This window comes from Cariama cristata, unplaced genomic scaffold (genome assembly GCF_000690535.1).
Source record: "Cariama cristata isolate BGI_N322 unplaced genomic scaffold, ASM69053v1 scaffold19887, whole genome shotgun sequence".
Lineage (NCBI taxonomy): Eukaryota > Metazoa > Chordata > Aves > Cariamiformes > Cariamidae > Cariama > Cariama cristata.
This window is the reverse complement of record NW_009627317.1, coordinates 5,365-20,315: the sequence shown is the minus strand read 5'-3', so window position 1 is coordinate 20,315 and position 14,951 is coordinate 5,365. Positions and strand designations below refer to the sequence as shown.

The 14,951-nt window shown below is 50.7% G+C and overlaps 1 protein-coding gene across 1 annotated transcript; it reads left to right on the top strand.

The window, feature by feature from the left end:
• The first annotated feature begins 2,512 nt into the window (after positions 1 to 2,512).
• Positions 2,513 to 12,730, top strand: SLC2A2 (solute carrier family 2 (facilitated glucose transporter), member 2). Its single transcript, XM_009704412.1, has 11 exons — positions 2,513 to 2,545; positions 3,177 to 3,272; positions 3,804 to 4,078; positions 4,598 to 4,722; positions 5,510 to 5,625; positions 6,892 to 7,054; positions 7,836 to 8,023; positions 9,117 to 9,221; positions 11,129 to 11,230; positions 12,128 to 12,331; positions 12,539 to 12,730. The coding sequence occupies exons 1-11, from the start codon at positions 2,513 to 2,515 to the stop codon at positions 12,728 to 12,730; spliced, it is 1,599 nt and encodes a 532-aa protein (XP_009702714.1).
• Positions 12,731 to 14,951: the final 2,221 nt, after the last annotated feature.

The window sequence follows — 14,951 nt, the reverse complement described above, 5'->3', positions numbered from 1 at the left end:
TCTGATGGGCGGATCGTTCATCCTGGTGGAGTTGGGCCCGGTGCTCTAGCACGTAGGAACGCTGTGCTTCAGTTTTCCAAGCTAACGGTCAAGGTGTGATGCTCTTGGGGGATGACTGCAGCGAGAGGCAGATTCATACATCGCCCTTTTCCATCCCTGAGCCTGGGGACCAGCCTCAAGCTGACCTCTGCTAATCGGCACATCTGCATCCAGACGCCCTGTTCATAAAAACGCTGGGGCTTGAATCTGTTAGTGTCACTGAGAGCTAAATATGTGCTTAAATTGCACAGGGGCAGTGCTCTGGAGGAGTGTGTCACAGCCCAGGTGGCATCACCTGGGGGCTGGACACCAGAGGTGAGGCAGCCCTGAGCACCGGGTCACAGCATCCAGCCCGGCAGGGAGGGTAAGAGGGGCCGGGAAGGGATGGCTGAGCCCCGGGATAACTTTACGCCTTTTACCAGCAGACCTGGCCGAGGGAAGCTGGTGGCCATGGGACTTCCAGCATTTGGCATCCAAGATTTCCATGGAAGTTGCCGGGCTGCTCCTGGGGAAGTGATTGATGCTCACCCATGCCTCCCCACTGTGCGGCACCCCCCTTCCCGGGAAGCCGGATTAAGGGAGGGTTCTGCTCTGTAAGCAGCAGCGGGGAGGACAGGACAGGGCACAAGCCATGGCAAGGCCGCCCTGCTCTCACCTTTCGGTACGTAGATGGTACATAGATGGCCTTTGCCCCCTCACACTGCTCTAGCAGGCTGGGAAGAGTAGAGGGGGAAAAAGCATCATCATCCTCCCTTGGCTGGGCACCCGTGACGGGATGGGGATCCCAGAGGAGGACACCGGTCCTGGCCAGGGATTTCACAGTGCCTGAGGGTTTCAGTTTGGGATATTGGGTCAGGGCTCTTGTTTTCTGACTCAAACTTGAGCAGTCTGTTAATTGTCTAATCCTGTCAGCCCCCGGCACGGAGGCATTTAACCACAATGCAAAGAAACAGTGCTTGGAAATGCTTGGGTATCCACACACGGCGAGCAAACAAACACCATGGGCAAAGATTCCAGCTGGAAGGACAAATACAGGGGAAAAACCTCAAAAAGCTCAGCCTCTCCCGCCCCCACCCCCAACCCTTGCAGCTCTGCCAGCCGGAGAGGGGACTGCCGGTGCTGCAACTGGAATCAATGCCTGCATTAATGCAATGAACTTTTCTCCTCCAGTTAAAGTTTTACTTTACTGGAGGAGGCCAGTGCAAAGATTAGTGGTCTTACTCTCATCCTTTTTTTTTTTTTTTTCCCTCTTCCTCTGTAGAAAGTACATTTCGTGCCGACGTGAAGCCTGGCTGAGTCAGAGCATCATCCAATGAGTCGCCGTAACTTGGCTGCCGGACCCATCGGGGACTTCTCTGGAAGGTAATGGCATTAATCAGCATTAATAACCTTCTCGGCTGATTCAGACTTTGACATGTCTGCTACGGATGCTGCCATCCACCCCGGCCCTGCATCTCATCTCGCTGACGATGTCAAGGACAGCAAAGCCCAAGCGAGACCAGCTCAGACCAGCTTTTGCAGATGTGCAAAGTTCAAGACTACCGAGTGAGCCAAGCCAAAGGGCTGTGATGTTTGGCAGCATCAGTCGTATTTTTTTGCTAGCATCGGCAATATTTGCTAGCATCGGCAATATTTGACAGCGCAGCAATCAGCTGGTGGTGCTGAAAGGCTCAGCGTTCACGCTGTTGGGGGCTTTTTAATGAAAACATATGTTACTGTAATATTCAGGGTAATTTTGCTATGTTATATCTCCATATGCACATACAGCCGACTCCTCTGAACGCTCAGGACACATACGTAACCAGCATTACAGCTACGTGTTGACGGGGCTGTGTGCATGCAGGTACGTATAGAGAGACCTGCATACATCTGTATTTATATATGTTTGGCTGTGTATGTTATACACACACATAAAATATTTTAAAGCAGGTGCCAAGTGCTATCTAAATAAAACACTCTTAGTCATTTTCTAGCTTCTTTGCTACATATGCTGGAAAGGTTTCTTCTTGCTAATTCAGCAAGGGGTTTGTAACGTAGCACATAAACCCAGCGCAGAAGCCAAGAAAGGTGTTGAACATCTCGAAAGAGGCCGTAGCATGTTCCCAAGTCCCTGGCATGTCACATCGCAGAGGGTTCAGCTGAGGGACAGCCCCAAACCAGCCTTTCAGCTGGATCATCTGAATTTCCTAGGTCCACTCTATGTCTTTGCGGGTCTCCGGTTGTTTCGTTTGTCCCCCCCAAAATACAGGGGTTGGTAGTGGCTGCTCTGAGCCGAGCAGTGGCCAAATAACGCATGGAAGGCTTGGGTTTCTCATTAACTCCAGAGTTTATATAGTCCCATCTCTCGGAGCACCGGCCAGTTTCGCTGCCTTCATCCCAGCCCTGCTGTCCCTCCTTCCCTGCCCGAGCTCCCTCCTCGCTCCGCAGCCCAGGACAGTGACCGCTCCTGGGAGGACAGCGGAGGAGCTGCGGGATGGACAAGAAAAGCAAAATGCAAGCAGAGAAGGTAATCATGGCTCGGGGGTAATTTTGCACTACAATTTCTCCGGGACCCCAGCACTGAGCAATGGCATTTATTGCTTGCTGAGACCAAAATCAACAACAACAACAACAAAATCTCTTCCCCTAATTAATTGCTCTTTGATGTCTGCAGACTGAGCGCAGGGGCAAAGGGGTCAAGGGATTCTATTTTATTTTGAAGAGCTCCATCAGCTCATCAGATAATTTTAACTGTGATGGGAGGAAACAATACTTGAAACAGCACTGCTGAACAACACCGTTTTGGTTATTTTTTTCCTAGCTGTTCGGCTTCAGCGGCGGTGCTGCCCGTGGGCTGGGGATGGGGCAGGTCTGCTGCTGCCGCTGCCTGCGCTGCACCGGGGCGAGGATGGGCAACGCAGCAGGGAGAGCCCCGGCACACATCGCTCTTTGTGGGGCAATGCCTGATCCTGCCCACCCCCAGGGACTTTCTCTTCTCTTTTGGAGCCAGCCAAAGCGCCTGTGCTGCTGCAGCAGCATCCCTGGGTGCTGCTGTCCTGGGCAGCAAGATCCCTTGGGTTACGGATGGGGTGCAACCCCCCCGGGTTTGGGCAGGGCTAGGGCAGCGGGGTGAGGCTGTCTTCTGCTTCCTCCCCCAGCACCTCACAGGAACGCTGGTCCTCTCCGTCTTCACCGCGGTGTTGGGCTTCTTCCAGTACGGCTACAGCCTGGGTGTCATTAACGCCCCCCAGAAGGTAAGCTGAGCCCCCCCCAAGCCGTACACGGCCAAGGGATGAGGGCTTCATCCTGGTTTGTCCCTTGCAGAAGCCCTCAGGAGGGCTCTGTCCCTTCCCCAGGTGCTATCTCCCGCAGTAGAAATCCCCCACGATAAGGCAGCAGGGTGAGAAAACAGTGAGGACTCCTTGCTGCCACCTCTCCTGCAAAAGGAGTGGGGCTCTGCACGTCGTGGTGCTGTCCCCACTGCAACGTGGTCCCTGTGCTCAGACCGAGCGACTGCACCTCTCCGTGGGTGCCGAATCCGGATACCACACTTACCCCGTCCCTGGGAGGTGGCGTTGGACGAGGGGGGATGCCCCACGCCTGCCCTCACGGTCCCTCCCCGCTGGGGTCTGGGTGCTGGGGAGCTGGGCAGGACCCCAAGATTTCACCCCTGCAGAGCCTGTGACAAAAAGATTTTCCTGGGGCAATAAAAAAAGCCCTAAACCAGGCGTTGGCGGTGGTTATAGATTTGAGCTGATGGCATTTTTCCTCTTTGCCCATCACAGGTGATAGAAGCCCACTACAGCCGCGTGCTGGGCATTGCCCCACTGGACAGACATGCCACCAACGCCTCCGGGGAGAATGGCACCGTCCCTGTCCCTGGCACAGAGCCCTGGGGTGGCATCGAGGGCACGCTCGCACCCCCAGCCAACACCGGTGAGGACCTCGCCACCTCCCCGCACATCCTCACCATGTACTGGTCCCTCTCCGTCTCCGTGTTCGCCATCGGCGGCATGGTCTCCTCCTTCACCGTGGGGTGGATCGGCGACCGGCTGGGGAGGTGAGAGGACCTTGTGTGCTGTGACTCACGTGCCACAGCCCGAGCCTTTTTGTTTGATTTTTCCCCTAGAACTGTTTCCTCCCCATAGAAATACAATTTGTATTCTTTTCCCCAATTTAATGAAAAAAAGAAAACAAAAACCACCTCAAACCTCCAGAATACTGTTCCAACCATCACAGAGCTCTGGCTTATGAAAATCCTCAATTATAAATCAGGTGTTTTATTGCAACTTTTAGCACTTCAGACAAGCAGCTGATGAGCAGCCTTGACTAACTTCCAAATTCCCCCTTTCCTTTCCATGCCAAAAGGGAGAGGAGGGCATCCGAACAGTATTTGCACAAGATTATTATATACTTTTAGCTACTCTGATTGCACCTCTGCCCGATATTTTTCAGTGCCTACAATTTTTTTCCCCTGTAGTGTTGATTAGAAGTCACTTAATAGCTCTGATTGTATGTTGCGATGGCTGCTTTGGCTGAGAGAGGTGCCGGAACGAGCTGTGCTGCTGCTGCCTTGCAGGGTGAAAGCCATGCTGGTGGTGAACGTCCTCTCCATCGCTGGGAACCTCCTCATGGGGCTGGCGAAATTTGGGCCGTCTCACATGCTCATCATCGCCGGGAGAGCCGTCACGGGGCTGTACTGCGGTAAGTCCAGGCAGGGCCAGCTGTCCCTTAGCAGGGTGCTGGGTGCTGCATTGATCCATGGCTGCACTTAGAGTTTCTTCTATTTTTAAATCTTTTTTTTTTTTTTTGAGTTCAGAAGGGGTTTCACAGGTGGGAGTTTTCCTCTTCACCCTACGTGTGTCCTTCTCAATCCCGGATCTTTCCCAGAAGTATTTGGGTTGGTTCTATCATGAAATCAGTTTATTTTACGTAGCCTAGAAAGGAGCGAGTCCCTCCTTTGTATCTCAAGGCTCAATCCTGCTGGTGGCTGTTGTAACAGTACGTTATTAGCCATGCTATTCAACAGGTTCCCTAAACAACAGTACTATCGAGCAGATAGTACAGGAGCACTGTACTTAGAGAGGATAAGATACAAGGCAAATAATAGGGAATTACATTAGAATTAGCTTAGATATAACAGCTCATTATCATTGTTACGGGTATGCAAATACAATACTCCACTCTGAAGGTTCAAGGCAAGTTTTAAGAAAGCTCTTTGCTCTGTGATAACTTCTCCCAGCAGACAATCTCTGCTCCATGCTTGTATGTGTGTGTTCAAGTGTAAAGGCTTCCCGGCTTGGGGCTCTGAATTCGGGGATATCCAAACACCTTTGCAGAGTGCGGGTGGCTCCCAGCCAGGCACGAGGGGCTTGGTGGGATGTGGGATGCAGCACACAGGCTCCATCCTCCTTTCCCGTTTGGGAAGTGGTTTCTGCTGGTGGCTGAGCTGTGGTCTAGAAGAGGTGACGTCCGCATGTGCTCGGTGCAGGGCTCTCCTCCGGACTCGTGCCCATGTACGTCAGCGAGGTCTCTCCCACGGCCCTTCGAGGAGCACTGGGGACGTTGCACCAGCTTGCTATCGTCACGGGTATCCTCATCAGCCAGGTAAGAAGGAAAGCACATGAGTCCAGAGAAGATATTTGAGAGATTAGGGATACCCCAGTGATACGCTGGGGTGTCACTCACCATTCCACCCCAAAACCAAAGAGAGTGCAAAGCAATCTGCTCTAAGGAGGTTAAACTCCTACCTTGAGTCAGAGCTGTCTTACAAAGGTGATTTCTCATGAAGTAAAAGGTACTTCTGCAAACAATTTCTCCCCTCCCCTAAGAAGTTTCTGTAAGCATCTTGTCAGAGTCAGGCTGCATCCTGAACATGAGATCCCTGATATTCGGGTACTTAAAAATGGCTTCATCAGAGAAGCAGGGAGCCCAATGTCCCCGTCAGCATTGCCCACTGTGGCAGGAGTCCCAGCTATGTGACAGATGGGCACATAAATGTACCAAGAACTAACACATCCAGAAAAACTTCACATAACCACAGACAGATGGGCACATAAATGTACCAAGAACCCACACATCCAGAAAAACTTCACATAACCATGAAGTTCATCTAATCTGATTTAGCCAAATACTATGGGAAGACCATGGGGAACAAAAGCTCGTAAGGTAGATCCTGCCGGCTTCACTGGCTGTGGGAATATAAAGAATGCTTTGCAAATTATGGAAGAAAAAAGGTTGCAAGTACTCACAGCCCCTCTGGAGCACCTTTTCTTTGTCAATGCCATAATCGCACACTGAAGCAAAGCTCAAGTTAGCCTCTTTGCTGAACCTCATGCTGCGCTGCAGCCCCGGTGCTCAGACTGTGCTGGTTAGTGGCCAGGCATCTGGGGCACCCCACGCTGCGTGGACCTCCATCCACGCTCTGCCCCGTTCTGGAGTTCCTTCGGACACATATGCCGATAAAAACCCATACCCTAAAAACTCAGGACAGCAAGGTCTGAGGAGAAAACATTTCATCGGCGTGCCTGTATTTGCTGAGCTGTTCACACAGTGGTTTTGGGCAGGCACAGGTCTCCTGCCTGTGGCACGTCCCAAGGAGGACCGAGTCACCCCAGGGTGGGGAACAGGCTTGCAGAGGGCTGTCCCACAGCACCTGTAAGCCAAAGTCTTGCTCATGACACTTTATACCATCTGTTCATTCCCTCCTTGTAAATGTGCACCATAACTAAAGAAATCAAATTGTTAAGACTGAGAATTGGTATTTGCTTCTAGTTTTCTTCCAGGTTGTCACTTTGAAATGCCATAGTGGTCAATCGCTTTCTTTTTCCAGGGTGCGAAATAAGCCATTCAAACATCCCTCAATTATTCCAGGTCCTCGGACTAGACTTTCTCCTGGGCAACGACGAGATGTGGCCCCTGCTCCTGGGTCTGTCCGGTGTGGCTGCCCTCCTGCAGTTCTTCCTGCTCTTACTGTGCCCGGAGAGCCCCCGATACCTTTACATCAAACTGGGGAAGGTGGAGGAAGCTAAAAAAAGTAAGACACAAATTCTGGGTTTGTCTGGAGTTGGTTTTACACAGAAGGAAAAGCCCAGGTGAGGGTTCACGCGTGGATCTGCTCCATCCCACGCAGCACATTTGCAGGAGGGATTTTGGACACCCACGTATGGTCACTGCCTAAGGCACGCTTGCTTCTGTGTCGCTGCGGGTGATGTGAGCCTTAACATGTTACTCCTTTCCATCAGAGAGATCGCATCTAGCAGATGTCACCCCCGCAAAAACCCCATTCAGTTGGAAGGGATTTCAACCAGGTGTAAAAATGACATCTTCTGGGGGACAACAGATCTCTCTAGCCTCCCTGCTTTTTGCAACTACACAGCAAATCCACAGCAGTTACTGCAACCGCTTCTACATCTTCCAGCACGGCTCTCCTTAGCTGGTTCCAGCTGTCTGCAAGGACTAAGAGTGGTCAGTGGTAGGACATAGCTGAAACTGAGAAAAGAAGTTCTGAGCTGCTGAAGTATAAATTAGCTCTGGACCAGAAAGTAATGAGATATGTTTGCATGGGGCTAACAAGCATTGCTGAGGGATGGGGCTTGAGCGTGGTGTCTCAGAGCCTTCGCAGAACTAATGTGCTGCTGCCCTTCGCCAAGCGGGCACACCTTCAATCCTTGGTGTGCCGTAGGAGTCCTCAGAGCAAGAGGACACCACTGTCCATGTGGCTGGCTTACCCTGAGTTTTGGGTAGAGAGATTCTTGTCCTTACTCTACTCCTTATCTACCATTGAAAATAAAATGTCAATCTTTTTTTTCCTTCAGGTTTGAAAAGGCTCAGAGGAAACTGTGACCCGATGAAAGAGATTGCTGAGATGGAAAAGGAAAAGGAAGAAGCTGCTAGTGAAAAGAAAGTCTCCATAAGACAGCTTTTCACCTCTTCAAAGTATAGACAGGCTGTCATCGTGGCGCTGATGGTGCAAATATCTCAGCAGTTCTCAGGAATCAATGCGGTGAGTCTCCCAAAAACATTTGTCTTTAAAGAACTTCACGCTGAGCATGAAAAGGCAATGCTGGCTCCATCCAAGCCATGTAGGGGTGAAGAGAAGGCTTTCCCGTGACTGCAGTAGGCTCCTCGGCCACCGCCACGGGTGTTGGAGCTGGACCTCACCGCCCAGCTGGGCTGCAGGGGGGCAGGAGGGGAGAGGGGTGCGAAGGAGTTCGGCACGAAACCAGCTGGCACGGCAGATCCACGCTGAGCTATCCCGTCACCCTCCGCCTACCTGAGTTTGTCAACAGTTTGCTCTCTTTAATGACTACGTGCTCACCCCACGAACCACAGAATCACTGTCTTCTAGGTATTTTTAGCTAAACAGGTTTTGCATCACCTCCTGGGATACCAGATATCGCCATTTTACACTCAGGAGCATACAGCCTCCTTTTCAAAATCAGCTAAGACTCAAATTTTTGAAAGTCCGGTGGCAACTTTACAAAGGTTGAGGCCTCTGTCCCACCGGCTTTCAAAACTCTAAGAGCATTCCCATATCGCAAGGCGGAGCAGCATGCAGGGATACCCAGCCTCGCGGGGCTGAGCCGGGGATGAGCACCCCACGGAGCCCAGCTGCCCTGGCTCGAGGCCGTGCCCAGCCCCATCCACCAGCCACAAGGTCAGCCACCCATTTACCTCCTGCCCTTACCTTCCACCAGATAGGAATCACCTTATTCTTGGAGAGAAGGGAGAAATTTAAGTCATTCCAATGTAGTGAGAATATTTTAAAATTCATGTAAAACTCGGTCATGTTAAGGTATTTGTCTCCAGCGCTGGGCACTGGTGATTTGGCTTTCAAGATTAAACACAGGTCTATATGGATGAAAACAGTTTTAAATGTGCAAATGCGGTAGTTCAGGAGGGGAATTTCAATGGGATTTTTCAACTCCTTTGAAAGTTTCAGCTTTAATTATTATAACAAGCCATTAGAAGTTGAAAAACGAATCATAATTAAATTACTTCACATCTCAGCCAAGCAAGTGCACCTCTTCCCTCAAGAGAACAAAAAGTTTCACCAGCCCTGTTGCCTAATCCTTCCTCCTAATGTATTTTGATAGATCTTTTACTACTCTACAAGCATTTTTGAGAGAGCTGGAGTTGACCAACCAGTTTACGCAACCATTGGCGTTGGAGTGGTGAACACAGTCTTCACTGTTATCTCCGTAAGTAAATATTTCTGCTCCCCAGACTACAAAAACACGTAAGCTACAATGTGGTTTTGAAACATGATTTTATCCTGGCGCTGCGGCTGGGATTTGCAGTTTTGCAGGGCTGACCCTGCACATCTTACAGGAAAAATCATTCCCCGGGCAAGTCTCGTTTGAAAAATCAAACGTTGAAATACAGCCCGTTGCGATCAAACAGCACTGCTAAATGCCTCATGAGAGAAAACTGCATCACCATGTTCAGGGAAGCTTTGGTAGCTCAGCATTTCCCCCCAAAATAAGAGTTGCCTTTCAGACTGAAATTCCGCAGGTCCTGTACCCCTCGGGGAGCAGGCAGGGGATGCGGTTGTGATGGAGAAGCCAGCAGCTCACCATCTCCCTCTTACCTGTTATCTTTCAAATAGTTTTCTGTATGTACATAGCACCTGCACGAGCGATATCCAAATTCTATTCCACAGTAATAAAAGTAATCTAGCTCCTATCCTCATCGTATCTATGCAGTGCTCTGCGGCAATAGAAGGATGGTTCCGTTTTCTTTCCCTACGTTTGTCTCTCTCCTGAGAGTATTAACACAGTTCCTATCAGCAAGCAATTATTTTTTTAGTGTGGCCATTAATATAAGAAGCTCAGAAAATGCCAAGCCCATTTCCCTCACATCTCTAAAGAGACTTAGGGAGCAAAGGACTTCTACCCACCACGAAGCAGGACTAGCTGGAAGGTAGAAATATACAGCTCTAAGAGATCTTAGTCCAGCATGCATGAGATAGGAGGTCTTGGGGTGAACCGGCTTCAGAGGAAGTCCATCACAGGTCCCGTACAGAGGAGAAAATGTGATGCTTATTGTGAAATGAGGCACAGAGGTGTGCGGCTGGAAGAGGTCTTTCTCCAGCTTGGAGGGTCTCCTGCAGTTCTCTCTCCACCTCAGGGCTGTGGTACTTGCAGCCTGGGGCATTTGCTCTTTGCTTCTTTTGGCCATGAGCGCTTAAAAATTACCTGCTTTTGTCAATAAACGACAGACCCCGATCAAAAAGCAGAAGCACTGACAGCCAGGTGGACCTTGGCAAGGGGAGACGGGAGCGTGGAGGCTTGCCCTCTGCAACTTCACGAGTTAGCAGGACAAACTGCCTTCAGCAAAAGAGATGGTCTCTTGGAAGCATAAATCACTTGCTGTAATGGCAGAAAAGGTTGAGCTGATGGCCAAAGGTGTCCTTTCGAGCAGAAGGGAAGGAGCAGGCAACCTCAGAGGCTACTGCATGGTATCTTAGGGCAGGCCACATGCATTGTCCTCTGGAGTGACCTACATCTCCCCATTGGGTGAGGTGATTGGTACAGACTTAGATGTCAAAAGTTGGGTGAGATGACTGGAGTCCACCAAGAGGAGCTGAGGAGGAGCAAGCTAAGCCTTGTGGCTACCAGCGAAGCAAAAGGGGAGGAATCGGGGGAAAAATCCTGACTCCAGCTGTTACACAGCTATCCCTGCCCTAGGACAGGCAAGGTGCAATGGCCTGTGATGTGACGTGAATCACGCTTCATTTTGAAGGCTGCTTCCAAACTAATGCAGACCTAGTAGTTTAATTCTTCCTGAAAAAGAGAGAAAAAAAGTCCATAGTCAGCAATACATGTGTAGGAGCGGTGGGAAGTCCTGAGAGCTTGGAAACGCATGAGCTCTGTGTATATGTGGTTTTGCCTTGCCCTTGGCAGGGTGGCTGCTCAGCCTGGCTCCCTAACAGCCACCGGCAGAGTTTCTGACACTTGGAAACCGGCACATAAATCTTTACCCTGAGAGCTAAAAGAGCAGGAGTGCGGTGTGGTAGTGGTAACAGGTCGCTCATTGGTAACGGACCTGATCGAATCTCCCGAGAGCAGCAGTGCTGGAGACTGAGCTGCTGCACGTGTTTCTGCAGGTCTTTCTGGTGGAGAAGGCGGGCAGGAGGTCGCTGTTCCTGGCGGGTTTGATGGGCATGTTAATAAGTGCTGTGGCCATGACAGTTGGACTTGTGCTCCTGGTAAGGATTTCTCTCCATTTTTTTTCTCCATGGTTTGCAAACAAGAGAAGACAAACCGCCCTTTAAAGTGAATGTTTTGCATTTTCTTTTCAAAGAAGTTCAGAAAACATTTGTCCTCAGAAGGGACAGTTCAAAGTGGCCATAGCTGGAGCCATCTCTGGTTACAGCAGTGCCTGAGGACGTTGCACTCCTTGGTCCCTGAGCTAACCCGATGTTGCTAGAAAGGACACGTGTCCCCTTGTCCCCTCCCTGAGCCCTCTGACAACCTCAGCTCCTTAGACAGCAACTGCGCTATTCCCACAGCATAATCCCATGCCTGCTAAGAAAACCCAGGCCATACCTCCACGTGCAAACTGTGTGCCTTAAACCCTCAACCTGCATCTCCCTGGCTTGATGCAGGGATGCTAGACTAGCATCTTGTCATAAAAAAAGGGACAAATTACTCCTTCTGACACCGAGGAGAAGGGTCAGGCTGTGAGACATGGGGCAGAACAGGCAGAGGATCGAGCCAGCCCCCATCAAAGTCAGTCCAAACCACTGGTGCAAGCCCCTGTCAAGATGTAAAGCCACATAAGGGGTGCCCTCCTTTACTGAACACCCTGGTTATTAAAGACAATGCCATTTTGCCGCTTCGTGGCCATGCTGCAGGCAAGGAAAGGGCTCGAAGGTACAGCTGAGTTGACAGCTGTGAGCTCCAACATCCCTCTGCAAGCAGCAATGCTGGCCCCGCACGCCCAGCCAGCACCCAGCACAAGGTTTAGAGCTTTAATTATTCATGTTCAGTCCCCGCTTGTCTGAATAGAAAGAAATTTCTGAAAAAGAAGCCTAAATAAAGTAATTGGTGATAATGAATGAGAGTTGTGTTAGGACTGTAACACCAAGCGCACCCTCTTGCAGAGCCAGTTTGCCTGGATGAGCTATGTCAGCATGGTCGCGATCTTCCTCTTCGTCATCTTCTTTGAAGTTGGGCCTGGGCCCATCCCCTGGTTTATCGTAGCCGAACTGTTCAGCCAAGGCCCGCGCCCCACCGCCATTGCTGTCGCCAGCTTCTGCAACTGGGCCTGCAACTTCATCGTGGGAATGTGTTTCCAGTACATAGCGGTAAGAAATCCCTCCAAAACCATACAAATAAATGACTGGCATGGCCTCACTGCCAGCCTCCCAAAGCAGCCCAGCGGGACACGGACGTGCCTCCCAGATCGCCATCCCTAAGCCCCGCTGGGCACCTCAGCCACCTAGGGTAGGAAGGGGAAACCACCCCTGCGGTGCTGATGGCGATGTTCCCTGTTCTCACTTCCCCCACTGCAGGATCTGTGTGGACCGTACGTGTTTGCGATCTTTGCGGCTCTGCTTCTAGTCTTCTTTCTGTTCGCACACTTCAAAGTACCAGAGACAAAAGGAAAGTCCTTTGAGGAGATCGCAGCGGCGTTCCGCCGCAAGAAGCTCCCGGCCAAAGCCATGACTGAGCTGGAAGAACTGCAAGGCAGCAAGGAGGCATAGACATCACCAGACACCCAGAAAGGACTGAGCATGGACCTCCTTCAGGTGCCATGGGAAGAACGTTGGGCAAAAGTCTCATTTCACAAAAACTCTGCAGCTGGCAGGCCAGGAGGACCCATCCATCGGATGCCTTCTGGCTGCTGCGGCTCACACCTCCGAGCGGCAGGTGCTAACCTGGCATTTTACTCTGAAATATTCGGTACAGCTGGGCTGCAGGAAGAGCCAGGGAAAGGACGGGAGGAATACGTTACATGTGTGTCTCCATGCCCCGCTGGAAGAGCCCGGTGGGACGATGATCTTATTAGCTGGCAAAGCATTACACTGAGCAGGGCGATCACTTAGCTGAAATGAAGGAAAGAGGGGTCAGCTGATGCTGTAGCCTCATCTTTTCACCTTTTTGTCTCATGCTGGCTGCTTCCTTCTGCTGAGTGATCTGACGCCTTGAGAAACCAACTGCTAGTGCAGTTGTGCCACCAGCACACAGCACTGATCTCCTGAGGTGCTAGGGAAAACAGACTGAGCAAACTCCCTCTTACTCTTGCCTGTGCAGAGGAAGAAGGTGGGTCCCACCTGAATCCGTTGGGATGCACCTCGCTTGCTTTGCTATCCGTGCATTATGGAAATGCTGTCCGATCTCATATGGATTTCTCAAGTCACAACTGTTTTTTAGAAGAATTTTAGAAACTCTGGCTGGGCTGATGTGCATTTTTTTTCTTTCGTTTCAGCCAGACTATCTACCTCCTCCTCTTTCCTCCTAGGAAGTCTCTCCTCCCTCCCTTATCCCTGCTGCAGCACAAGACACAGCACATCACTGACCACACAATGGGCCCGGGCACTCCTGGCCCCCAGGTCAGAAGACTCAAGTCCTGCTGCCATCCCTCCCACGATGTGACCATCACGAGGTCACCTCCCCTCGCTGCTCCTCCTTCCCCATCCTCAGCGGCTGCCTCCCCTTCCTTTTGTACAACGCTTAGAGCCACAGGCTCCAGCTTCAGCCGAGGCCTCGGGCGGCCCGTACCGTACCGATTAATGATAACCCAAAGGGGCAATGGGTATTGCAGCTTTGACTGGAAGGTGCCCCACTGATCCGACCCCCGCTTTGCACCACATAGGGTTTTGCTGGCTGGATGTGCTTCAGCCAAGGTAGCGTGCAAGCAAGAGGTTGTGTTCTTTCTATAGCCTTGTTTGTGCTCGTTTTGCTTCTTTATGAGATATTTTTATGCGACAAAATCAAACTGCAAGGATTTTTCTTCCTTTTTCGGGGGATACATTGGAATCACTGTAAAAGCCTGCTCTCTGTTTGCTTGACTTTTAAGATTTGCATGTTCCTTGTTGTGATACCAGGTTACTTTCCAGCAACTTTCTCAGGATAGAAACCCATTATTTATTTAGAGATGAAACACCAGGCTTGCTTGGTCATTGCAAACTCGTGGCGATTTCCAGTGAAGCAGTGACCATAATGTAAGACAGGATCAAGTATAAGGAAAAGCATGAGAATAGATGGGCTAAGGAGGATCATAGGCTGCTGCTATGGGTTTGGGCTGAGGGAAGGTTCATGCTCCTTTCCATGTGCCTGAACTTCTTTCCTTTGAAGACTTTACTCTCTTGGTATTAAGACCCTATAGCAAATTCTGGTCCCTTCCAAGTGACTGGAAGTGTAGCCACGAGGTCCACTGGGACAAGCAACTGGCCCCCATATGTGTGCTGAAGCAGTAAGATTGCACCAAAGGCTTTCCTGGAGTGACTGCTGGGATTTAAAGAGGAGGAGAACTGGGTTAATACTCTGATGTGCCATAGTGGTGGGGGACGTGGGACTGACATGGGGCACGCAGGGCCCAGGCTGCGGTGCACAGGAGAGCAGCAGAGCTGGGGTGAAGGCTCCAGGTCGAACCATCAGTCCGTGTGCTGCATGCAGACAGGTCTCCTCAGGTGAGACTAGCTGAGACGGCGGGCTCAGAAGCTCTCCATGGTGTTTACTGCAGTTAGTTAAATATTCTAATGGATTGTCTGAATGTAAAAAAAAAAAAACAAACAAAAAAGATGGGTTATTGCTTTCAGCAATGTTATCTATGTCTGTTACATAAAAGTGACAATGAACAACATCTATGGTATGTGTTGGTTTCATTTTTCCCTCTGTACATCTCAGACATATGTCCAGCTCCAGATGGGAGGTATTTTCCTGGCAGGCCACATTTGCTCCATGGGTGGTAACTGCTGTGCA

What these genes read in the sequence shown, in the direction of transcription:
- SLC2A2 (XM_009704412.1), top strand. Translation starts at nt 2,513, where the DNA reads ATGGACAAGAAAAGCAAAATGCAAGCAGAGAAG. An exon ending in GCAAAATGCAAGCAGAGAAG is followed by an intron (nt 2,546 to 3,176) that starts GTAATCATGGCT and finishes TTCCTCCCCCAG; the next exon opens with CACCTCACAGGAACGCTGGT. An exon ending in CAGTTGGACTTGTGCTCCTG is followed by an intron (nt 11,231 to 12,127) that starts GTAAGGATTTCT and finishes ACCCTCTTGCAG; the next exon opens with AGCCAGTTTGCCTGGATGAG.